The sequence below is a fragment of the Petromyzon marinus genome, chromosome 15, assembly GCF_048934315.1.
Source record: "Petromyzon marinus isolate PM22_M1 ecotype Great Lakes invasive population chromosome 15, UKy_Petmar_22M1.pri1.0, whole genome shotgun sequence".
Classification (NCBI taxonomy): Eukaryota; Metazoa; Chordata; class Hyperoartia; order Petromyzontiformes; family Petromyzontidae; genus Petromyzon; species Petromyzon marinus.
This window is the reverse complement of record NC_133681.1, coordinates 6,679,031-6,706,588: the sequence shown is the minus strand read 5'-3', so window position 1 is coordinate 6,706,588 and position 27,558 is coordinate 6,679,031. Positions and strand designations below refer to the sequence as shown.

Below are 27,558 nucleotides of genomic sequence, written 5' to 3'. Positions count from 1 at the left end.
CAACGCCTCCCTCCCTCCCTCCCGCACGGCCCCCGGGCAACTCCGCCCCGCGATGACGCGAGCCCGGCAGCGCGGCGTCCCATCAGTGACACCACCACCATCATTATCATCCACCTCCATCCACCTCCATCCACCACCATCCACCACCACCATCATCATCCGCCACCATCATCATTATCATCCACTACCATCCACCACTACCACCACCATCCACCACTACCACCACCACCATCATTATCATCCACCTCCATCCACCACCATCCACCACCATCATCATCATCCGCCACCACCACCATCATTATCATCCACCTCCATCCACCACCATCATCATCATCCGCCACCACCACCATCATCATTATCATCCACTACCATCCACCACTACCACCACCATCCACCACTATCCACCACTACCACCACCATCATCATTATCATCATCCACCTCCACCATCCACCACCTCCACCATCATCATCCACCATCCACCACCATCATCCACCACCACCATCCACCACTACCACCATCATCATCATCCACCATCCACCATCATCACCCACCTCCACCATCCACCACCTCCACTACCACCTCCACCATCATCATCATCCACCATCATCCACCACCATCCACCACCATCCACCACTACCACCATCATCATCATCATCCACCATCCACCACCATCATCATCCACCTCCACCATCCACCACCTCCACTACCACCACCACCATCATCCACCACCACCATCATCATCCACCACCACCATTCACCATCATCCACCACCATCCACCACCATCCACCACCACCATCCACCTCCACTACCACCACCACCATCCACCACCATCCACCACCATCATCATCCACCACCATCCACCACCATCCACCTCCACTACCACCACCACCATCATCATCCACCACCATCCACCACCACCACCTCCACTACCACCACCACCATCCACCACCATCATCCACCACCATCCACCACCACCATCCACCTCCACTACCACCACCACCATCCACCACCATCCACCATCATCCACCACCACCATCCACCACCACCAAATATCGTCACCATCCACCACCACCAAACATCGTCACCACCAAACATCGCCACCACCACCACCACGAAACATCGCCACCACTCTAGGCTAGCTATATGATATCAGCCGTACACTCAACTCCACCGAGGTGAATTTACTCGGTTCGCTAACGACGCATAGTACTGTAATGTGTCTATGTGTAAAGCGTTTATACACACACATATCAAATGTTGGTTTTCGATGTATTTATTTTTCCAGTTACGATCATAGACTCGACGATATATGTGCCAACTTCTGATATAGTATTACCTCCAGCGCGATCACAATCACAATGCGTAGCGGTCACACGGTGTATGGGGGGGGGGGTAAGAAATACTCGATCTCAATCCACGTGCTGGTCGATGAGGATAAAGGTCATTACAATATTGTAGTTATTTAATTTGTGCCCACAAATTACCCTGAAAAGTTATAATCTCACAGATTAGTGAACAATTATTCCATAAAATAAAATAATGAACAATTGTTGTTCATTTACGATTGCATAAATGTCCACGGTCCTGCAGCTGTTATTGCAGTTTCGTGTGTCCCCTGCAGTGAATGACATTGTAGAGAGCTCTCTGCTGCCCCTGTTTGCCCCATGCTGTGCATAGCTCAACGACGCAATGCCCCGATCCACAAACACGAAGGAGCCTTCACGGCGATAAACTCTGCTACTGCTCCTGCTGACGCCGTTGATCTGGCTCATTTTACTTGGAAATGTGAAATTGTAGTCTTTCCTCTGCATCTGCATCTACATCAGCCGTACGGAAGAAGGCAGTGGTCCCTGGGAATGTGTGCCTTGTACAGAACCCGAGTGAGGCTGGAGTACTGGAACATCGCATTGGCCATAAGAGGCGACAGTTGCCAGAGGTGGCGAGATGCTGCCTCGCCTGGTATCTCTGTACAGGAGATCGTGGGTCATAGGTTCGCCTGGTGTACAGGAGATCGTTGAATGGATCCCGACCCTGACGCCTGCTGTATATTTGTTCTTTGCATGATTCATCTCCGGGACCTCCGATTTTTCTCTTCACATTAAGAATCAATGTGCGTTTAGAGTATTTGGCTGCTATACATTTCCACGCGAAAATCCACCTCGTTGAGCCATCATTTGTGACCGGGTTTACTTCTGAAAAAGAGTTACTGGTATACAGCTCAGTGGGCCTTACATGGGAAAATTAAAAAAAAATAGTGAAAACGAATACAGTTTATTAATACGTAGGCTTTCGCTTCATCAGGCTGTCACCTGAGGTTGGTTGCAGTTACCGGTGAAACGTCGTACTCGAATTGTAAATGCTGTGTTTACTCTACAACACACCAGTGTGCTGAACTAGTATCGAATTGACATGTTTACGTGACAACCCTTCCTGATTCGCTGTGTCGGGTGGTGGCAACTTTAACGACACGTTAAAATTTACGCCGTCTAATTTAAAAGCCTTCATTATAGAGTTGTATACTCAGGTTCTTTTGGTAAAGTCACGTAGGTAAAAATAAAATAAAATTAATCAAATTACTCTACAGTAATTCTGCTGTGCCTTTTTTACACCTGATGAAGGAAGCTTGTGTTGCCTCCGAAACGTCGTAATTTGATTAATTTTATTTTATTTTTACCTACGTGACTTTACCGAAAGAACCAAAGAGTATGGATCATTGCAGTCACGAAATCTTCAAATCTACGGAGTTGTATTTCAGTATATCCACAAGGTGGGAGCACTGAGCCGTGTTTTCACACAACCCTGCAGTCACACATGCCTTCTTCTTGGTCATCGCCACTGCGTTTCCATGTATTGGTGGAACCATCAACCCCACCAGAACATTAAAAGGCCGATGTGCCACATCTCCTTTTGTAAATTGTCAGAGTAAAGACACAAGCCACAGGAGTGAGATTGTGGCCATGCAACCCATACTTTGAACCGTAGAGTACAGTTGTTTGCGCTCCTTCAACAGAGGAGGAAGAGCAAAACAACACGAACTCTCTCCTGAAGCCCTCTCGTCATGGCCAGCCACACCTCGGTATTGGACATTTAGCTCCTGAACATATTGCCATCCGCAAAAAAATATATTCGATGATGATAGTGATGATAGTTCTGGTGATGGTGGCAATGATGGTCGTGGTGATGGTAATGATAGTTGTGGTGGTGGTGTTTGTGATGAGGATCCATGATATAGGTTTTTTTTTTGGGGGGGGGGAGGGTTAGATCACGTAAATATGTGTCGTTAAATCCGCCACAACCAAACACAGCCAATTAGTAAGGTTTGTCACGTAAACAGCACATGCCAATTCGTTACCAGTACAGCACACCGGTGTGTTGGAGAGAAAATCCACAACATTTACAATCTGAGTACGACGTTTCGTCAGTAATTACAACTAGCTTCATCAACTGAAGCTAGTTGTAATTACTGGCTGTGTCGGGTGGTGGCGGGTTTAGCAAAACATCTATATTTACGCGATGTGACTCAAAAAAGAACTATGGGTGAGATTGGTCGTGAGAGCCTCCTGCGTGTTAAAATGCGATGAGGATGTGGAGCCTCCAACTGCCCACGAGAGGAGCCACGCTCACAACAACGGGCGGAGAGCCGGGCGCCTAAAATTCAGCGAGTTGTTGGCACAGTCGGGGGCCACAGCTTATGCAGCATCTGCCAGTCATCTTAATCGGTCAACCCATGGCACCTGGGTCTGTCCCGTGACCGTCTGTCAGCGAGCCTTTGACGCTTCGCGTGGCCTCAAAGTGCACCTGGCCTGGCACGGGGGCCGTGGTGGCGTCACCGCCACTGAGTGGCGAATGGCGGGTATGGTGATGTTCGCGGAGGTGATTGCGCTAATGATGGTCGTGGCGATGGTAATAATAGTTGTGATGCTGCTGTTGGTGATGTTGCTGGTGGTAATGTTGATCGTGGCGGTCGTTGTGATGGTAATACTAATTGTAATGCTGCTGCTGGTGCTGGTGGTGGTGTTGATGATGATGGTGGTAGTAGTGGTGGTGGTGTTGATGATGGTGGTGGTAGTGGTGGTGGTGTTGATGATGGTGGTGGTGGTAGTGGTGGCAATTAAATTTCCATCGTTCTCCCCTCCCCCTCCGTGTTCCGCTCAGCGAGCGCGCCGCGCCTCAGTGATGTCACACGGGCTGGAAGCTTCACGAACCCCGCGGTGCGCGGTCGAAGCATCCCGCACCCCAACACCGTCCAGCAGTGGATAGAGCCTTGGCGTGCGCCTCTAACCCAGCTGCTTGGAGGAGGCGTGGGTTGCGGGATCTCTTGAGGACGGGAGAGTCCTGCGCTGTGAGGCTCTCTATGCCGACCGGGCGTCCGCACCAAGTTCGGTATCAATATGGTGAGCGATGGGGAGCCCCCGCTCACCAGGTTGTTGTTGTGCTAAGGAGGGACGAACCGGCCCAAGCCGTAGACGGAGCAAGCCAAAGACCCCGAGCCGATCAGCGGTGGGACAGCGCCTGTGTCGAGACCTCCCAGGGCACCCGCCCAACACAGCGAGACCCAAATCCTTTTGTCCATTCACGCGACTTTTTAATTCATTCCTGGCCTCGAGTTTCATTCACATCCGTATTGACACAGACGCGCACGCTCGGTATTACGTTCCAATAATTTTTTATCCGACTCTTGAGAATTAAATGTCACATAAAGTATGAAGTGGAGTTGGTCAGGTTCATCTCAATAGGGTTTTATGAAGCAATAACGGCAATGTAACTTTAACAATTGTTATTTCATTAGAAACGTCGCTGTAATTGAGATGCTCCATAGCGCATTCTGCCGGTGACAGAACGCATCGCCATCTTTATCACTGCATGGGCCAGCCGAGGCAGATTATTTTGAGTTAATACAGCGGAATGGTTGACTTATTTTTAGTCAAACGTTACAGCATGGTATAGAAGCATGCAGCCATGTGGCACGTGGGAGCAATGTTCGCCTCAAATCTTCAGCACTCGACTGCCAAGGTTAATGAAGCAACAGGAGGCCACAGTCTGACCACACATACAGCAACTGCGATAACAATGCCTCCTCCAGGTTCCATCGCTGCCATTCACGTGCTCCCAGCCAATTCCGATCATACGACCAGGTGGATGTGGGGGGGGGGTTGAATCAACAGATAAACTAGGGCCTTGTGAAAATTTTAAGAAGAATTATTAAATGGTTTTAAGTCATTAATAAATGTACCTGCAGTCTACCATGTGAGATTGTCTCCCTCTAAAACCCAATACACGGTGCAATTAAAATAATAAATATAGTTATAGCCTACGTAATATTGTACCGTATACGGGTTTAAAACATCCGTAGCTATTTCCTGTAATAGTGAGTCGGGAGAAAGGATTGGGGGGGGGGCACAGTCGGATCTTGCATAACCCCCCGTAGAAATATGTAGCTGCGCCCCTGCATACGAGCGCATATTGTTTTCCCAAGTTATTTCCAACCCCGACCTGCAGCTATGGAGCACCGCAGACGATGTCACACATTGTGAACGACTGTCCACTGACATGTTTTGACGGTGGACTACCGGCGATTCACCGTGCTGGAGATGATGCTGCTCGTCGGCTCGGCACACAGTGCAAACGCTAATAATAACTTCCAACCCCTATTCGTTCTCAGTTCAATCTGCTTACCGAATGCACGTGTACAAGCCAGTGCACGAGTGGACACGTGCACCCTGCTGCTGCGTAAATCATTTCGTCAATCACCGCAGGGCGTGGAGGGTATTGCACCAAACTGATCGATGCCCGTCAGTACAAAAGGGGAGCAATATATGAGCATAGAAAAATAACACTTTATTGTTGCTGCACTGCCCACAGTATGGCCCCTCGGCCTATAACAAACCGGTTTATGCTGCAGTGTATTTGCCCATCAGATCACTCGCCATACTTACTATACGCTGGCTTCTGAGTTATGACAACATGGGGTGCATTCCGGGTGATTTTGTCACTGGGTAAATCCATAGTGGCACAAGAATGCATCACTGTACTACAGTCTGAGATCAGCTCTCCTTTAACTATCTCTCTATACTCGTTGCAGCTCAACTTGGCTTAAACGCCTTCACATTCACGTGCTGACTTTTGCATCACGAGCATCAGGTCGTAAAACACGATAGTAGAAGCAACTTCCACAGACAGACACATCGCATTAACATAGCCACTTCCGTGCCCTCGGCTAGGAGGCCGCTTTGGATTGCACCACTCTTCGATTTCACATTAACATCATGCTAATCTCTCACATTAACATCATGCTAATCTCTCACATTAACATCATGCTAATATCTCACATTAACATAGCCACTTCCATGCCCCCGTCGAGGAGGCCGCTTTCCTATCTTACAGTTACATGCTATCTTCTTGGTTATTTAGGTAAAGTCACGTAGAATGGAAATAAAAAAAAATTATTATGTTTTATTTTTATTATTTTACTTCCATTCTACGTGACTTCACCGAAAGAACCAAGAAGATTCATCCCTGCAGTCACGAAAGCTTTAAATCGAAAAAAAAAGTTACATGCTAATTTCTCACATGAGCATCACTAGCCCCGGCCACTTCTTTATGACCCTTGGGCTACACCCATTTTAAACCTTTTAAAAACAGTCTGTCTCAGCAGCAGACCAAAACTTTCCCACCTGATGATGGACGCTTGTGTTGCGCCCGAAACGTCGTGATTTATTGTATTTTATACCTACGTGACTTTACCGAAAGAACCACAGAGTATGGATTCCTGCAATCACAAATGCTTCAAATCAAGACTGACATATCTGTGATGTATTAACGCCATTGCTTTCGTTACAACTGCACAGTGCCGTGTTGGTTATTTTGTCGATCCCAAATGGGTTTGTTTCAACACACTGCCGATAAGAGGCTTAGAACGTACATTTAATTAGCATTCCCTCCCAAGGCATCCCCCCACAATGAGATTCTGTAACCCTGACCAGTTCACAACAAGCTTCTATCTATCCTAATAACCCGTGCACGCCTGCGTAAAGCACAGCACAGCGCCACGTTCAGCCATAAAGACATCACGAGCCTCGTTATTTCATGAGACTTCTTGTTACTGAATATGACATCCATCCTTGGGAATACAAAAAACAATCAACACGAATACAGTAAAGCCTTTGGGAGCACAGCCCATACGCATGAGAAACGTGTGTAATTAAAATTTCAAAGCACGTTTGATTTTCACATCAATAATATTCCACTTAATTTCTGGGGTTATTTTTTTTCTCTCCAAACTTTTAAGTCATAAGCATGGTTGCTCTTACCGGCCGGCTCCAGACGCTTCGGGGTCCCATGTGCTTTGATTCCAGCTGCTTCTCTCCGATACAAGCAAGATCGATTGGCTCTGCTGTGCGTGAGCAGTGGAAGTCAATGAGGTCAGCTTCGTTCAAACCAGCACCAGACACGGCGGTTTGGCGAGTGAGGTGTGGTGCTGGTGTGGTGGTAATGGTGATGATGAACATCGCATTCCGAACAAAATGTTGACTCGCAGCTTTTATTTCTTGGTTTTGCAGCCGGAGTTTTGTGGCGGTGGTGGTGGGGAGAGCATGGGATGGTGGGTTATGTGTGCACCGTTGCACGCATAATGGTTACATCCTTGTGTATGTGTGAGCTTGCGCACGCGTTTGTGTCAGTCGTTGGAAGGGTCTCCATACAGCCATATCTGGGCAATACGCCACGACGTCATTTACAATCGGCATCATCTATTAAAGAAACGGTGTCCTTTCAGCACACATTATATCATCACTGCAGCTTCTGCAGGGCATGCACAAATACATTTGGGCACATTGTCACACTGCACTCGTTATTTAGGGTTTGTTTGTTTTATCTTACAAATTATATCGCTTGTTATTCCTTCTAACTGTATACAGTATTGTGGGTTATACACATTTCCAGAGACTGATTTTGAAATGACACGTTGGGCAAACGCACGTTGGTGTTGCACATCGATAGAGACACAACACTAATATCTTAAACGAGCTTGTTTGCCCGTCCTAGGACGGAAGCTGTAATATTTACGAAAAAAATTGAGCAGCGTTATAATTGTATCTTGTGTGTAAATTTAATGGGAGTGAATCTTGCACGAAAGTATGTCATCAAACACTTCACTGCAGTTCACTGTAGCACTGTATATAACTGACCTTCAATTTGTTCAAATTCACTGCTCTGATACTTTATTCTCTTCTGCTTTCGGTCGCTGGGGTTGAAATAAATGGGAATTCGATACAATATCTGGAAAAATCACCGAGAAATGTCTATTTTACCATAACGTAGAAGCATAAATTAGACTTACCTCTTGTCTCAAGTGCTGAAGAAAGAAATAAAGACACCAAATCCACTTTGTTGCTGCATAGAATTATTTATTAGATTCATTTTCAATAAAGAAACGTAAAACTTAAGCGAATTTGCGAAAAATTATGCTTTCCGTTCGACCTTCTGCGTGGGTGTAAAAATCCACCCGCTCATGAATATTAAAGACGGGGGGGGGTGTGGCTTGTGTAGTGACGTCACACGCGTTACACACAAACATACACCCTTGGCTCACTAATATCTCAGATGAAATAAAAGCCAATCTTTACACGTGAATACACATTTCTTTCCCGCACCTCCGATTAGCACGGTTGACTACGTGCGGTGCGAAATATCTTCCAACATCCATACACATTAATTTAAACTATGTATCCGTAGTGGGGGAGTAGCGGTGCATTGATTAGTGCAGGGACGATAATATCCGACGAGCTGAGACATATATATCAGTGGTGACTTAGCCACAGCGGTCCTGGACTGCCTCCTTCCCCTCTCTCACCAAACTGGACTGACCAGCACGGGTGAAGTATGGTCAAACAATCCCCGTGACTGACAGTGTGAGTGGGCTTTCATCAAACACGGGGGTCGGCAACATGCAGGTCCGGAGCCGCATAAGTCCTCTTTATGGGCTGCTTTGTGACGTAATATATGTACGCAGTGCCGGATGTAGTAGCTACTACATATTATATATATGTAGTAGCTACTACATAATATAATATGTAGTAGCTACTACATATGTAGTAGCTACTACATATGTAGTAGCTACTACATATGTAGTAGCTACTACATATGTAGTAGCTACTACATATTATGTAGCTACGGGCCCCGCACTTTCAAGGGCCCCGCGCTAAATGTGTTCAAGCTATAAATTCCGGTTCAGTGATTCTGCACTTTCTCTATTGCTATAGTACTATACTGCCTTCAACTTTCATGAACGACTGGGTGTTTGAGGTTAGCGATTTGTCGTATTATCTGGCTGTATAGGAAATGAAAAAATCCAATTACTTTACTATGCAAGTTAAAAATGTATTTATTTATTTTTTTAAATTATTTAGGGCCCATTATAACATATGCTACAGGTCCCACACTCGCTTAAATCGGCGCTGTATGTACATATGTATTCACATGCACCGTGGCTCTTAAATTGTTGAGTTTTGTACCGAATTCGAAAGAAAATAACTTTACGATATATGTCTGTGCACAGACTGATTCACCTTAATGGAAGTGAATTACAAAAGTACCGCATTTGCTGGTTCTGTTTCATTGCAACTCGATTTTTTTTCTCTCAAAATACGGCACACGAATGATAACAATGTGTAACCCTTTGTCAATCCACTGCTGGATGAAGGCCTCCCGAAGCTGCGTCAGTCAAGGGGTAATGCTTGTCCATACTTCACCACGTTGGTCACAGTGTGCGCCGGTGAATTCGAAGAGCCCATCACCGGCTCAGGTATCACACGCCACTGGTGTTAGCTGCGGCCCGCAATCGAACGCGGTGCCAGGTTCATAGCACAGTGCGCTAACCAGTGCCACCGCTGTACTGCACTGGTTATGGGCACGTTTATTTAAGTTGTCAAGGTGAGCCGTGCACACCACGGTTTAAATTAAAGCTGATTTAATTGCATCTTCACAATCATAACTGTTACGTTCCACCACCGCAAGCCGAAGCTGCGAACCTCTTGGCACATGTGTCTAGAATGTGACATGCTCCACTGGGCAATTCAACCCAAGGCTGCGTCTAAAAATGACGAACAGTGACCGGGTTCCCGAGCAGTCAGCCTGTTGGAATGCATGTCGCAATCGAAAGATGTCTGTAAGACATAATCGGCACGTTGTCTTCCTTGAAGACGATTATTCATTATCAAGGCATTTTATCACTTTGGATAGTTCTCATTAATGCTGGCTTTCAAGGGAAGCGTTAGCAATCTGATAGTAAAATGTACAAGAATAAGTTGAATTTCGATTTAAAGCTTTCGTGACTGCAAGGATTCATCTTCTTTGGTTCTTTCGGTAAAGTCACGTAGAATGAGAATAAAATAATAAATTAATAAATTCAAATATCACAATCTAATTCTCACGACGTTTCGGCCACAAAATAAGTGGCCTTCATCAGGTGAAGGGACGAGACTGTCTAGAGGGCAAGCGCTTGTGTTGTGGCTGAAACGTCGTGAGAATTTTTTTGTGTTATTTTATTTTATAAATTTATTATTTTATTCTCATTCTACGTGACTTTACCGAAAGAACCAAAGAAGAAGTTGATCTTAATTATTTTCTTGCATGGGTATTATGAGGTTTTTTTTTCTCCAGGATTAACTCTACGTTTAAGACGGTGGTTCTTAACCTTTACTGCAGCCTTGAACCACTTTGGTTGTCAATCGTAACAAAAATGTAGAAAGGGCATCACTCACCCCCAGAGGGTGCGTGCATCTCAGGATAAGAACCACTGGTTTAAGATAATTAAATGACGACCATTGCACTTTATTGGTCCCAAACTACACAGTGGATCTTAATTTAGATATTTAATTGGAGAGTCCTCAACTAAGAGCAATTTTCAGCCATAGCAACGCGACAATCGCCACGCACGCAATGCGCACGTGTGAAGCGCCAGAGGGCTGGTAGTGGCCGGGCGAGGTGAGAGGAGTGAACAAGCGGCACTATCATCCACTGTGAGGCGTGAAGCCTGCGTGCGACTCGAGCTGCCCCGAGGGAACACTTAGGGATGGCTCCTAGCCAGGACTCATCAAACCAGCCGCACTCCCGCCCAGTGCAGGGAGAATCATCACCAGGCCGCGTGAACGGTGAGGGGAGTGGTGGGGAGCGGTGGCGCGGTGTTCAGCGCTCCCGCTGCGCTGCGAACCTCGGGCACCCCGAGTGACGATTATCCGAACCGGTCCTGGGCCTCCCCTAGGTCGACTCAGCATCAAATGAGTAGCTGGTGCGATGTGTAAAACATTTGAGTCTCGGGAGACAAAGCCGGGTGGGCGTGGTTGTTGGCTCACCCATTCCCTCGTGTGCCGTGCCAGCCTTCATAGGTGCTGCTCGCTAACAACGCTTGCCCCAACAGTCTGTTCAGGATATTCGAGGAGTCTTTGGTGGGGAGCGTTGGCACAGTGGTTTAGCGCTCCAATGCGCTAAGAACCCGGCGACCGGAGTTCAATTCCCGCCTACACGACCAATAACAGTGGCGAATATTTGAACCGTTCGTGGGCCTCCCCTAGGTCGACTCAGCCTTTAAAATGAGTACCTGGTGCGGTATATAAAAACATTAACGCTGGGAAGACAAAGACGGCTGGGCATGGTGTTGGCCACCCACCACTCCCTTTGTGTGCCATGCAGGCCTTCATAGGTGCTACTCGTGAACAGCACTTTCCCCAACAATCTGTTAAAGGCTACACGGGGGGGTCTTTGTATTTGGTAAGCACTCTGAGCTACAAACGCAGCCTCCTGAGTGTTTTTTTTTCGGCCATGACCAATATGTGTGGCAAGCGGTGTGCGAATCCATCCCGTGCTTCCGCGAGGTGGACTATTTTTTTTAAATAACAGCATTGGGGAGACAAAGGTGGCCATGCATTGTGCTGGGCACACCACCCCGTCACGCACCATGCTGGCATGACAATAAAACGTGTGCTGGATTACAACAACACTTGTCCCAGGCGTCTGCATGTCTGTAAGGGGGGGGGGGGGTCGTTGTGTTTGTGAGTGTGTGTAGCGGAGAGTGATGGACGTTCTTACATCACATTGCGTCACAATCGTGGTGACCCAGGCTCCGATGCCCGTACACGGTGGCATTGGAACCCTCGTGCAGCAGCGTCTCGACCAACAGCGAAAGATAGGTGGGTGCAGGCTCGGCCGCACTCTTATTGCCATTAATAGGTGCTCGCTAATAGCGCTAGATACAAAGGTATATGAAAGTGAATATCATTGCATGCACCTATGCATTTTGTATTTGTGTCTATGCATGTACGTTTAAGCTTATTTCACACCGTACATAGCCATAGAGTATGTACACAATTTCTCAATGTGTGCATGTGCAGTTTAAAGTACTTAACACGTAAACCCAAAGTAACTGCAGGACTGCGCTTGGGACAATCACTGCCATTTTAGGTTTAGTCACCACCAACATTTTTGGTCAGGCTCAACCCATTCCCTCCCCTGCCAATGTTTACACAATCACCCCCCCACTCAATCACGACTTCAACCACAACGTGGTTTTTTTCTCCATCTGATCTGGTCCCCGCTCTTTGCCAGAATTATATTTTGAATCTAGACATTCCAGGATTTTCACAAATGGTTCTGGGACACATTTACGAATTTCACGTTTAATGTAGCGCATCCTTTTCATCAACACCAAAAAGACACTTTAGAAATCAGTTAATCATCGAATGACACTTGATTTGCGAAGGGAGTCGGCATGTAGATAAGTTGGCAGTAGCGCATCGGCTCGCAATTCGAGAAAAATAACAGCCCTCGAGTATCTTCTTTGGTTCTTTCGGTAAAGTCACGTAGAATGAGAATAAAATAATAAAATAACACAATAAAATTCTCACGACGTTTCGGCCACAACGCAATGTCCGTCGTCCCGACAGGTCTGTACCTTTCACCTGAAGACGGCCGCTTGCATTGTGGCCGAAACGTCGTGAGAATTTTATTGTGTCATTTTATTATTTTATTCTCATTCTACGTGGTGACTTTACCGAAAGAACCAAAGAAGATGAATCCTTGCAGTCACGAAAGCTTGAAATCGAAAAGCCCTCGAGTACACGCGTTGTGTCCCGCAGCCGTCTGTGCCGCTGCCGTCCAGCGCGAGCCATCCATCGTCCTCGACTACTGATCGTCCTTTTCGCGGTCTCCGTGCTTGAGGATGTGCGTAAACTCCAGGTAGTTGAGCTCCCCGCGCTGGTCAATGGGAGCAGCCGCCAGCAGCTGGTCGACCTGCGCGTCCGAGAAGCGGTCCCCCATGGTGGTCATGAGCTCGCGGAAGTGGTCCTCGTTGATGCGCCCTGCACACCCCGCGAGGCCGAGCGGACACAGCGGCCACAGTTCATGCACTGCAGGCAGGGCTGTCCACAGGTGGTGGGGGTGTTGGGGGTGCGGGGCCCCCGGGGCGAATTCCACCGTGTGGGCCCCCCGACAGAAAGGATTACATCTGACAACGTGATGTCGAAGCGCGGGATCCCCTCCCCCCCCCCCCTCTCGAGGGGCCCGGGGCGATCGCCCTGATTCGCCATGCTCTCGGGACGGCTCTGACTGCAGTCCTCGCATTTTGCAATGCACAAGGTGCATCCCTCGGTGGGAATCGATGCCTATCGTGGAAATTAAGGTGAAATGGTAAAACTGACTCGTTTGTTACTAAATACATTTGTTTTTTTTTTCTCCTCACGAATCTTTTGACGATAATTATTTCCTCTCACGCACTGGTCAACGAGGCTGTGTAGGAAAGTTTAATTTTATTTTGTTCCACCGTAAATTTAAAATGTAACAGTTGTTGACGTACAATACATTTAACGGGTGGTAGCTGAGCGGTTCACGCCCCCCCCTCCCCGACTCAGGTGATCAGAATCCGCGCAGCATAGGATGACTGTCATCTAGCAGTGGATTGACAAGCGTGCTGTATGTGTAGCATGTCCGATCGGCGCTCGCGAAGCTGCATTGGCCTCTCCGGTTGTCGGACGAATAAGTTATCAGGTCGCACTCATTCCACTCAAATTGCTTGCCACAAATGAACCACAACACCCCGCTGATCTCGTCAAGGAGCAGTAACCATCATCACGTGACACTCCGCTCGTCCTCGCAGCAGCGGCTTTTGGCTGGGCCATCGAACAAAGACGGTCACCGCGTCGCGCGCTTTCAGATGCGCTTCTGCCGGCCGTCTGGAACGCTCTTCCTTCCGATGTTAGGAAGCCACTGGAGCTATGCACTTTTAAATCATCATCTAGATTGACAAACTCATTTCTTTAGAACTGCGTTTTGTGTTAAGTTTGTTGTCCTTCCCCCACGGGAAGAAAGACGAATGTGCTTTCATGCCTTCCTTTGTCGGCGTACATTGGTGGGCCGTGGTTATCAGTTGCAGTGTGCATCAAGCCCGTGTATAATTAGTAATGCAACATGACGATATTTTGGGCTCGGCTGCAGCCGTCTTTGTCGTGCGCGCACGTTGGCGTCATCTCGAGTAACGTGGCCCAACCCACGTTGAGTAACTCAGCTGTCACTGGGAGAGGAGAAAAAAATAGAACGTGAACGTATTCTCGCGCGCGTGTGAATGTCGAGGATTGGAATGTACCCAGATAAACAGAACACTGTGATGTCCCCGCAGGATGAGGTAGGGAGGCGTGCGTTCGGGCGGCTGGGGCGACGCTGTGAGTCACAGAGCCCCGTTCGGGCCCCGTTCTCAACTAAAAAAAAAACTCAACCTGAAATTCTTATTTTTATTTTAACCAGGTAAGGCCCACTGAGCCATACAGCTCTTTTTCAGAAGCGACCGTCCCACAAATGATAGCTAGACGAAGTGGCTATACACGTGGAAATGTATAGCAGCCAAATACTCTAAACGCACGTCGATTCCAAACATGGAAGGAAAAACCGGAGGACCCGGAGAAAAATCCACGCGAACACGGAGAGAGGGAGAGGGACACGCAAACTTCAAATATGCAGCAGGCGTCATGGGTTGGGATCGAACCCACGACCTCCTGTGTACCATGCGAGGTAGTTAACATCTCGCCACCGTGGCACTCGTTCGGGCCAGGCCGAGATCGCCACCCCCTACCCACCACACACCCAGTCGTCCGCGTCCCCGTGAAGGAGGAGAGTGACGGAGGAGAGTGACGGCCGACACGTGCGAGGCCTGCGGCTATCCAGGCGACGTTTGCCTTTTCTGTGACAAGTTCCGAGCGCGGAAACTGGGTGATAGGTCAGCCTTTAGAGAAACCCAAGTATAAAATATACACGGGGTACGTAGGTTCTTTGAAATAATAATTGACATTTATAAGACGCAAATTCATACGGGGGTTTCAGGGTTTCGTTAATTCACTGCTGGATGAAGGCATTCCCATGTCGTCCCAGTCATGTGGTTGTTTGACCACATGACCTTCACATGTCACGTGTTGTTTGACCTTCCCATGTCGGTGGGGGGACAGAATCAGTTCCGATATCACTCAACACTGATGTTATCCTTGGCTGGGAATTAAACTCGGGGAAAAACTGTGTTCGTAGCACCAACTGTCCTAACCATGCAACCATTCATTAAACCACTTGAGCCCGTAGGTTAAAAACACTTTTGTAAAATATGCACGCGCGCACTAAGGTGCTCCATGGGATATGCGTGTGTTTGTGCTTCAGTAAACTACCATCGTAAAATAATCGTGATCGAGGGATTTGTGCAAGTCAAAGCAATTATAAATCATCTCGGTCAACAGACTCCACTGGATAAGATCATAATCAGGAAGGACTGGAGCAAATTTAGCACACTCCGTAGCTATCTATATATCTCACAGTCTGTGTTAGAGTTGCGTACAAAATATCTACACAGGAGTATGGATTAGCAAGAATGCAATGCAAAGAGTTGGCCATGAACCAGTGGTGAAAATTCCACATTCCTCTGGCTCGGACCTCCAGACTCAATGAGATGAGAACCTTAAAGGAGGATCTGGCTCCTGCCATGGGAATGTCGAGTTTTCACTGCAACGTCACGGCCACTCGTGTTTAATTAATTTAACACTGTGACATTTAATACGGATAGAATTAACCGAAATTAAACAAGTACAAGTTTACTAAAAAAACTATTTAGTGGCAATTATGTGCAAGTTAGGGTTTAACAGCAACATGGTGAGGCAGAACCTGAGGCAGGACTTTGGAATGAACTTCAACCTGACTTAATTAATATTTTCACAATATAAATTGATCATCGTCATTCAAGGGATTGGTATCTCGTTTCCATGGGTTATTCATATACTGTATATACATATCATTGTACGCAATGTGGGCGTGAATTAACAATTACCGCCAAGATTTGTGTGCGTTAGCGTTCGTGCCGCTCGAGGCGCTTTCTTGATTGGGTGATTAATCCAAATGTCAACTGACAGTTGCCTGCCCTTTGGTTCCTTCGGTTGTGTTGCAATCGAAACGTCGTGATTTATTTTATACCTACATGACTTTACCGAAAGAACCAAAGAGAATGGATTCCTGCAGTCACGAAAGCTTAAAATCTAGATTGACAGTTGCACAAGCAACATCATCGGCATCATCATCGGGACTTGTTGTTACATGATCCCCTGACTGCATATAATGGAGCGAATAAAATTGAGTATTTGGATAGTGAATATTTTGCGCGTGTATTTTGGACGATCGTCTTTTTTAATGTTTTACATAATTTAAAATATGTATATTTAAAAGATGTCATGAATAACCTGCTACGTTTCCATCTTGACGTTACAGTCGAATTTCTTTCAACGCGTCCATCTACCCAACACAAAACCATTACGGTGACGATGATTGCCCGTCCGTTGTATCAACGGTGACATTGGCGAAGATTTGCCCAGTGACTGGGACAAGACTAGCCGACCACAGCACACCAAGTATTCTATCACAATGACACCACTCGCTCTGTACTTCTATTGATAGATTACTTATGGTGGCGTATTGATGTCGCCACGACAACTTTCCCTCCAACTCACGTGGCCCTTATTTAAAAAAATACAGCTCCATTACTGATTACCACATTGGACTAGTATTGTGTACAGAGCACGTGTATCCCTTTAATTTCACCTGTCTGGCAATACCACAAGGTGTGTTCAACTTCTTTCCCACCGTACGTAGCCAACCGTTCTAATCAGAGATGCGTGGTGTCGGGCATACCCTAAAGTAAACTACATTCCCACTTAGTTGTATGGCTCTTTTTCAGAAGCAACCTGGCCACAAATAATAGCTCAACAAAGTGGCTCATCATGTGCAACATTTTTACAGCCAAATACTCCACACGCGTGTTGATTAATAATGTGGAGTGGGAAAACCGGATGACCCGAAGAAAAATCCACTCCATCACGGGGCGAACATCCATACACGGGCCTGGGTCGGGATCGAACCCACGACCTCCTGCATACCAGGCGAGGTAGTTAACATCTCGCAACCACATCAGCTATGTCACACATTTACCCCGATTACACTGACACTGAGCTGACAAACGGGGGTTCGAGCGAGCCAGCAGTCTATCCCAGCCCGGTTGCTCAGCAACTCAAGCAGGCTGCTGCCTGCCTGCAAGCCCGGCGAATGTTATAAACAAGGGTGTGGAAGCCAGCGAAATCACAGGGCACAGATTTCACAATGTCATTTCATCTGAAGGAAAATCAAGGTCCTCCCAGAAGTAATCGTCGCGCCAAAGCTGTTGTAGAAATCTCACCGCCAAACTGCATCCTGCCAAACTACGCAGCTGTTCAAACTTTACTTGGCGCTTCTCTCAAATTTCACACTTAACTTCTAATTTATCAATCTTTGGAAGAACGTAATCAACCAGGCCATGCGTTAATTGTGTGTTGACCGACTCTCTGTGTTGCATTGCATTACAATTCCAAATTTTACTAAGTTTGTTTGATTTAGTGTGTTTTCTCTCTCTCTCTCTGTCTCCCCTCGTTTTGTTGCTCTTATTTCCTGCAGTTGCGCCAGGTCTCTCATTGACATGGTAATTTCTCTACCCCCCTCTCTCTCTCTCTGCCCCCCTCTCTGTCTATTTAAGGCCTCGACACAGAGGCGTTGTTTCTCTGTGTGCCTATGTGTGTGTCTCTCTCTGTGTGTGTCTCTCTCTGCTTATGTGTCTGTCTATGTGTCTCCGGTTCTGTGTTTTTTCTCTCTCTTAAATTTAGCAATCTTTGGAAGAACGTAATCAACCAGGTAGGGTGTTGACTGTTATGTCAGCCGACTATCTGTGTTGTATTGCATCATATTTCTAAGTTTACTAGGTATTGTTTTCTATTTCATTTGTACCTGATGATGATTGCTTGTGTTGCAATCGAAACGTCGTATGCAATTATTTAATTTATTATTTTCTCTTTCTACGTGACTTTACCGAAAGAACGAAAGAGTACGCAGCTGTTGTTACAGAGTTGACACCAGACACCCCCAGCGCCCGCCAAGTCTCATCACCAGCGCTGTAGCTAGGGGCAAGGGGAGAGCGGGGCAGCTGCCCCTCCAGTTGTGGAAAGGCAACAGGGCCTTGGTAGAGAGGTGGGGGCAGCGCGTCGAGAGGGAGGGTGATGGCCTCGGCCTCGCTACGGCTCTGCTCGCCACTGCCACTGTTTGGCTCGAGGTCTCCTCCTTGCCCGCCAGCGTCTGGGTGCCACTCCAATTGTTGTCTCGGTGACCTGCCCTCCTCCATCCCGCGCATCTGCCTCACTCCTCTTCCCCCTAGTGGCACCTACAGCGCTCTCCCGCCACATATTTGCAAACATCCGAATGTATTTTTTATCGCATCCCAAAATTCCTTCATATGGAAAGGCCATTTGTCTCATTGTTTATTTTTAGGTTCAGTTCTCTGACCTCCACAGTGACAGATGTTGCTCTTGCCTCAAACAGTTCGCCTATGAACGTGAACATTGACTCCTCTGACGTTTGACCTACCCCCTACTTTCATTGACAAGTGTAAACTTCTATACGTTAGTGGTCACAAATGGTGTAATCTACCCCAGTTCTCCCTTGGGCAGAGGTACCAGGCAAGGTTGCCCTCTTTCGCCATTACTATTCACCCTGACCATTGAGCCGATTTCTATAAGTATTAGGAAAAAGCAGTGGATAGTGGGGGTAATGCGCCCCAATGGCTAGGAGATGTTAACTACCTCGCCTGGTCGACAGGAGGTCGTGGGCTCGATCCCGACCCTGACGCCTGCTGCTGTAAAATTAGTAATTTGCATGTTCTCCGGTTTTCCTTCCACATTTAAAAACACGCGTTTCGAGTATTTGTCTGCTGATATAAATCTCCACGTGACGATAAGCCACTTCGTTGAACTATCATTCGTGGCTAGGTCACTTCTGAAAAACAGCTATGTAGCTTAGCGGACCTTACCTGGTAAAATAAATAAATAAAAATGTCAATAGCTTAGCTTAGCAAAGCTACGTAAAGGGATAGAGGATGATAAAATCGACGTATACGCGGATGAAGTCGTCATTACCCTTATGCAGGGGTGGAGCCAGGATTTTGACTTTGGGGGGGCTGACTTCAATATTCTGAGATATCCAGTGTAATGTTTTCCAATGAGCGCCACAAATGTATAAAAAAAATTTATTGGATTTGAACGCGGAGTTTTTTAATAGGTCGGAGCCGCTGATGTGGCTAATAAGTTTGATAAGTTCGAAAGGCTGCTCAAGCATCCTGCAGGGCAGCACAAGGTGGCAGCCTGCAGGGCAGCACAAGGTGACAGCACAAGGTGGCAGCCTGCAGGGCAGCACAAGGTGGCAGCCTGCAGGGCAGCACAAGGTGGCAGCCTGCAGCATTTTGCAGCAACCGGATATCCGGTTATCCCGATTACCGACTTTCCCCAGCCCCCCCCCAGCCCCCCTGTGGCTCCGCCCCTGTCCTTACGGGCCGGTATCTTTCATCTCTGTTTTGTTATCTCTGGACAAGTAATATGGGGAGGCGTCGGGGTATAAATTAAACGAAGTTAAATCAGAGTTGATGCCCTCATTCCCCATCTCCCCAAAGCCACCGGAAAGGCTTTCACCCTTAGGTGGTGTCCAACACAAATGACATTTTAAGGAAACTATTTTTTTTATTTTACCAGGTAAGACCCGACTGAGCTATTTAGCTATTTTTGAGAAGCGACATGGCTATCGCAAATGATAGCTCAACAAAGTGGCTCATCATGTGGACAATTGTAGCAGCCAAATACTCTTAAACGCGTCGCGTTGATTCTAAACGTGGAGGGGAAAACCGGAGGACCCGTAGAAAAATCCACGCGACCACTGTGAGAGAGAGACAATACGGGGTCGGGATCGAGCCCACGACATCCTGTATACCAAACACGGTGGCACCAAACACCTAGGGGTGATTATTCCTTCATCTCTTACGTCGCCCCTTCCAGAAAAAAAAAATGTCCCCTCCACCCTTCATGACATTTCCACCTCACTGCAAGTATTGTCAGACATTCCCCTTTCTTTTTATAATAGGGCACATTGAATGAAGATGATGATCTTGCCAAAGCTCCTATACCACCTACGTATGAATGGTCCCCACCCGCATCTGTCTGCTGGACGAGTCACCCTTGAAAAAAAGGCTGTAAAGCTCAATGGGTCATTTATTAGGATAATAAACTTCTGATTCAGAAACTCCTGATCCCACAGGCTTTCTTCTAAACGCTCCACTCGCACATTACCTCATTTACATGGAACCACAAAATAGCACGAATTTATTACCATTCCCTTTCCTTATTCAGGATTGAGGGGGGGGGGGGCATGGCCCTCACCGGTTTCTTGAAATATCACGAAGCAACAATCACACCGCTGGGATTAACCCGCAGAGGTAAGGGGCTGGAAAGAGATGGGGACGAGGGTGGCTCTGCGTGGCCCTTGGTCACGTGCTGGGATTGCCTTTGCCTCCCTGTGAGAGATAGGCCGTGGGTCCTGAGGCCGATATGGATGGTCTCCAGCACCCTGCTGATATGCAGGGATAAGCGAAACTCTTTCCTCCCCCACCCTCTGTGGGGAAACTCATCTTTAAAAATAGAGGGCAGATTAACTGACTTGGAAATGGTGGGGGGGCGGGGGGGGGGAGAGGGGGGGCTTCTGACTAAGGAAGGGAAGGTAAAACCGTTCCAGCCCAATGCAGGTGCACTGTGATGTTGCTCAGACACACTTGTGTAGACGTCTTTAGATTAGGGATGCCATCACTAAAGCCCCGAACGAGAACTTGGACCACAGCGCTCCGCCCCTCCACCCCCACATTCTAGATTGGCTCACGGACCAAAAAAAAATTAAAATCCAAATTGGCGGAGGTGTATCACCTGATTGACGGTGGCGGAAAACCGGGACAGACCTCGAAACTAGCAAGTTGTGGGAAAGGCTGCTGGGACGACATTTACCACCAGAGATGGACGTAAACAACGCAGGCCCAGGTCGCTCCACTTTGAAAATCATTCAGTTGAAGTTCATGCGTGGAATCTGCCCGGTCCGATGACGCGAGAGCCAAATTCTCCGGAATCCTCCCATTATTGCCCTAGGTGCCCGCAAGTCACAGTACAGACACACGCTGACATGCCTTCTGGACGTGCCCAGACATCTCGGAATGTTACCAGGACATAACAGACTATTTTAACCGGATTTGTAGCGCGGTGGTAAGCATCTCAGTGGACTCAACTCTGTGGGGGCTTGACACCGAAAGGGAGGGGGGGTGGTAATCGAGACGGCAACATGCTCCGGTTCAAACCTTTTACATACAATGAGGGAAAAAAGTATTTGATCCCCTGCTGTTTTTGTACGTTTGCCCACTGACAAAGAAATTATCACTCTATAATTTTAATGGTAGGTTTATTTGAACAGTGAGAGGCAGAATAACAACAAAAAAATCCAGAAAAACGCATGTCAAAAATGTTTTAAATTGATTTACATTTTAATGAGGGAAATAAGTATTTGACCCCTCTGTAAAACATGACTTAGTACTTGGTGGCAAAACCCTTGTTGGCAATCACAGAGGTCAGACGTTTCTTGTAGTTAGCCACCAGGTTTGCACACATCTCAGGAGGGATTTTGTCCCACTCCTCTTTGCAGATCTTCTCCAAGTCATTAAGGTTTCGAGGCTGACGTTTGGCAACTCGAACCTTCAGCTCCCTCCACAGATGTTCTATGGGATTAAGGTCTGGAGACTGGCTAGGCCACTCCAGGACCTTAATGTGCTTCTTCTTGAGCCACTCCTTTGTTTCCTTGGCCGTGTGTTTTGGGTCATTGTCATGCTGGAATACCCATCCACGACCCATTTTCAATGCCCTGGCTGAGGGAAGGAGGTTCTCACCCAAGATTTGACGGTACTTGGCCCCATCCATCGTCCCTTTGATGCGGTGAAGTTGTCCTGTCCCCCGAGCAGAAAAATACCCCCAAAGCATAATGTTTCCACCTCAATGTTTGACGGTGGGGATGGTGTTCTTGGGGTCATAAGCTGCATTCCTCCTCCTCCAAACACGATGAGTTGAGTTGATGCCAAAGAGCTCCATTTTGGTCTCATCTGTCCACAACACTTTCACCCAGTTGTCCTCTGAATCATTCAGATGTTCATTGGCAAACTTCAGACGAGCATGTATATGTGCTTTCTTGAGCAAGGGGACCTTGCGGGCGCTGCAGGATTTCAGTCCTTCACGGCGTAGTGTGTTACCAATTGATTTATTGGTGACTATGGTCACAGCTGCCTTCAGATCATTGACAAGATCCTCCCGTGTAGTTCTGGGCTGATTCCTCACCGTTTTCATGATCATTGCAACTCCACGAGGTGAGATCTTGTATGGAGCCCCAGGCCGAGGGAGATTGACAGTTCTGTTATGTTTCTTCCATTTGCGAATAATCGCACCAACTGTTGTCACCTTCTCACCAAGCTGCTTGCCAATGGTCTTGTAGCCCATTCCAGCCTTGTGTAGGTCTACAATCTTGTCCCTGACATCCTTGGAGAGCTCTTTGGTCTTGGTCATGGTGGAGAGTTAGGAATATGATTGATTTCTTCTGTGGACAGGTGTCTTTAATACAGGTAACAAGCTGAGATTAGGAGCACTCCCTTTAAGAGTGTGCTCCTAATCTCAGCTCGTTACCTGTATAAAAGACACCTGGGAGCCAGAAATATTTCTGATTGAGAGGGGGTCAACTACTTATTTCCCTAATTAAAATGCAAATCAATTTATAACATTTTTGACATGCGTTTTTTCTGGATTTTCTTGTTGTTATTCTGTCTCTCACTGATCAAATAAACCTACCATTAAAATTATAGACTGATCATTTTTTTGTCTGTGTTCCCAGCCCCCTCCTTCCTCCACTCCGGAGGTGCTGCTGGCAACATGCTAATTAATATGTTAACTCCGCCCACACAGCTTAAAAGACGCGGCCCTTGCTTGACAGCGTTCATTCAAGCTCTGTCTTCTGGACAGACCTGTTTCTTCACCTGAAGAAGGCCACTTGTGTTGTGGCCGAACCGTCGTGAGAATTTAATTATTTTATTTTTACTATTTTATTTCCATTCTACGTGACTTTACCGAAAGAACCAAGAAGATGATCATTTCTTTGTCAGTGGGCAAACGTACAAAATCAGCAGGGGATCAAATACTTTTTTCCCTCACTGTAGTTGCAGGAAAGACGATTCTAGCGAATAGGAAAGATCCAGAATTCCCACCCCCCCTCCCCACCTATAACTCTCAATGCCTTATCAGGGTTATATACAGGAACACCTGAACTCTCAGCTGAAAGGGTGGGAATGGGAGCACGAGGCAATACGTTCCCCGTTCCTATTGAACTCGGCATGAGTGGTCAGAGCAATGGGGGGTCGGGGGTGCTGGGGGAGAGGCGGGATCTCGGACGCGGAGACTTTCATGCAAGATCCTCGTGATTGTTGCTCCTCGGGAGGAAACAAGAATAGTAGATCTGGACATCGCGTTTACGTCATTTTATTCTGTTTGGTCACATTATTCCACTCCCTCCCTCTCTTCCCTTTCGTTCCCTTCCCCGTTAATCTGCTGCTCCCAATCGCTTTCCCCACAGTGGTAGGGTGATGAACCCAAATGTTATTTAACTGATGTACGTGCGTGAGTTGTACTTCTTTCGCACCGTGCGTAGCCGACCGTCGCTAATCGGAGGTGCGGAGGAAGAAGGCCCGCCGTTTGGAGGAGTTCTATTCTGGTTTCGTTACACGCGCGCGTTACACGCTTATTTTTGGGATTCTTTTAATTGCCCAATAAAAAGATATACAACAACAACAAAACACATTGACTTCTCTGTTATTCCAGAGTCGCTGGAGTAGCGCCATCGAAATTGCACGCACGCCAACGCAACACGCCTCTTGGGAGCTGGGTGGTGGTGGTGGTGGTGGCATTGAGAGCAGAGTTATAATTAGCGACGCCGAGCTGTTGTTGTCACTCAACAACAGCGTGGCTGCTTCATACCCGTGCCGTCCTCATCGAAGCAGGCGAAGGCGTTCCGGATGACATCCTCGGGATCCGTGCCGTTGAGCTTCTCCCCGAACATGGTGAGGAACATGGTGAAGTTGATGGGCCCCGACGCCTCGCCCATCATCTCTTCCAGCATCTCCTCCGTCGGGGTCTTTCCTGTCGGGCAAAACGAAGCATCCCGAGTCATTATCGTCATCAACATCGTCACGATCCATGGGGCAGACAGCCCGTAGTTATCCACTGCATATTTCGTCATTTGTTTACACGTTCCTCTCTGCTTTATGCCAATATGCTCAAGTAGTGCAACATCTTTCTGGCACCAATCTCTGATGTCGTCGTCATGCCATCCTCTGTTCGGTCTTCCTCTCTTTCGGGTTCCTTCCAGCCATCTTCACACATAAGCGCAAATAACAGTTTCAAGCAGCTTAACGTGAGTGGACACGTGTCGACAATGGCAGAAGGGACGTTGAGAGTTGAGAGCCGCGGTCGTGTGGTTATGGAGCTAAGCATTCATGAATCGCCTTGTTAACCTCGTACCATACCAAGCCTACGTGGGGATTACTCAGACACAACGATTGCAGTGACACTTGTGGGTTAATTCATTCTGTTGAAAAGTGTTACACTAAATGTAATCGGGTTGACCAATTTCTAAAGGTGAGCAGAAGCCTTTCAAAAAGCGAAATGATATCCTTAAAGCCCTAGATTCCTAGTATTAACCTCAAACGCAAATAAAAGAAAAAAACAATGTCCTTCAAATGATGGGAAATTTGCCGCTGTTGAGCTGAAGAATGTCACGTGCATGATCTCACTTCGGTCACTGTTATCTATTCATTGGTACAGCAGCTGCTTGTGGTCTCTTGGGGATCTGCTTTGCATCAAGCGCATACGGCAGCTGCCTCGTGACGTTCAGAGCATTATCCACTTTAAACCCTACAATGTGCGTTCCCCGAGATGTGCATGCTACACAGCACTGGGAAAATGTACGAACATCGGTGCGATGCGTTCGTTCCCAATCGTGCCCTCTCTCTCTCTGCATTTAATCCGGCCACAACCACACCGACCACCCGTCCATCGTGAGAACCCGTTCGACTGACAAAAAAAAGACGTCACGGTTTTCACGAACTTTAATGATTCATTCCCTTGGAAATTAAATTACTAGAACTCTTTGTAACCATTTGCCAAGTCACTGCAGGATGACGGCCTCCCCAAGTCGTGCCGGTCATGGGGGGATTTTTGACCATACTTCACCACCCTGATCAGTACTGCTTCGTGAAGTGGATGGGGGCATATTTCCCTCTTCGGTTTTTAATTCGTGCGTATGGCAATATGTTCAGGAGATAAACTCCCACGTGGAGTTCTGATAGCCACGACGAGAGGATTTCAGGAGAGAGTTCATGCAGTTTTGATATTATTTTTCCATTTCCCGCACCTTCGATTAGCACGGTTGGTTACGTACGGCGCGAAAGAAGTTCAACATACACATATTACATACGAAGGAGCGCAGACTACTCGCAACTGATGCTAACCGTGGCCGCGAATAAAAATCATGTCACCAGATCGTCGTGTAGCGTGCCAACCATTGTCACCGCTTCGTCCCATTCACTCGCGCATCATCGCATCCCGTTATATTTTACAACAGAGAGCGGGCAGTGCAGCGACATCAATCGTTGTTTTACTTTACCTTTATGCCTCCACGTCTACCCTATGCATCTTCACCACCCCGCCTTGACCATTGTGGCGAAGTATGGTCAAACATAAAAAAAACACTACCGGCACGGTGTGAGCAAGCCCTCGTCCACAAGTCCATTGACGAAGAGACATCCGTTGCGTTGACATTTTGTTCAGTAAGACTACGACAGAACATCGTGGCATACGGCAACATGGCGCGGACGTTCAATTGTTAAGTCAACATTTTTGTTTTTAAAAGTTCAAGCGCATTACCGAGAGAGGCCAGCATGTCCTGGAGGTCCTCTCTGTCGATGAGCCCGTCGCGGTTCTGGTCCATGATGTTGAAGGCCTCCTTGAACTCCTGGATCTGCGACTTGTCGAACATGGCGAACACGTTGGAGGTGGCGCGCTGAGGCCGCTTCCTGAACGAGGACTTCCCCTTGGTACGGCGGCTCGACATCGTCGGAGCTTGGATCTCGGCACAGAATTGACCCCGCGGGGCTACAGGAGACTCTCTCGGAGGTCGGCAAAAAGCGCCGGGGTGCTCTCTGCGTGCGTCGCTCGCCGGGATCCTCACCCCCCTGGCCTCCTGACAGCGAGCTGCCTCTCTTGGGAGGAAGGAAGGAAGGAAGAAGGAGGAGGAGGAGCAGGATCCTGCACCGAGCTCTGATTGTCTAGATCCACCCCCCCCGGCTCAAGATGCGCCGCTGGATATAAGCGGAGAAATATCCTTGCGCTATGCGGGGGGTGGGGGTGGCTGCGTGGTGGTGGTGGTGGCATTGAGAACAGAGTTATAATTAGCGACGCCGGGCTGTTGTTGTCACTCAGGGCACGCGTTGCTTCAGATGGAACTCACCACCACCACCCCCCACACACACACAAGTCGACGATAGCACAAGAATTCGTTTTCATGGATGAAAGCGATAGTGTAACGCGCGTGGTTTAGTTTTTGTTAACGGTGTTCCAAATGTGCTTATGCTGTGATGGGGATGGGTTTTGTTGTGTTTGTACGTGTTTGGGTGATGTTTACCTTTTTGTACTTTGCACTGCTATCGGGTTTTTTTTGTATTGTTTGTTGTTGTAACGTTCTTACGTTACACGCCCCTACTGGACATCTGTGAAAAATTGCTTTATAGCTCATCGGATTCCTCCAGAATAATAAATACGTATTTTGATTCGGATTCTGAATGTGTCCGAATAATTTCGATTTAAAGCTTTCGTGACTGCAAGGATTCATCTTCTTTGGTTCTTTCGGCAAAGTCACCACGTAGAATGTTGTGGCCGAAACGTCGTGAGAATTTTACTGTGTTATCTTATAATTTTATTCTCATTCTACGTGACTTTACCGAAAGAACCAAAGAAGATGTCTGAATAATGTTTTTCATGTTTTATACACGCACCGCATTTGGCGATTTGCCGGT

At 47.4% G+C, this 27,558-nt stretch overlaps 1 protein-coding gene across 1 annotated transcript; it reads right to left on the bottom strand.

Annotated features, from left to right (window-relative positions):
• Positions 1–9,401: 9,401 nt before the first annotated feature.
• On the bottom strand, positions 9,402–26,831 carry LOC116942628 (myosin regulatory light chain 12A-like). The gene is made up of 3 exons (XM_032954763.2): positions 26,411–26,831; positions 24,464–24,625; positions 9,402–13,354 (listed from the first exon to the last, which is right to left on the bottom strand). Exons 1-3 carry the CDS (start codon positions 26,595–26,597, stop codon positions 13,179–13,181), a joined length of 525 nt encoding a protein of 174 aa, XP_032810654.1. The 5' UTR covers positions 26,598–26,831; the 3' UTR covers positions 9,402–13,178.
• Between the last annotated feature and the right edge of the window lie 727 nt (positions 26,832–27,558).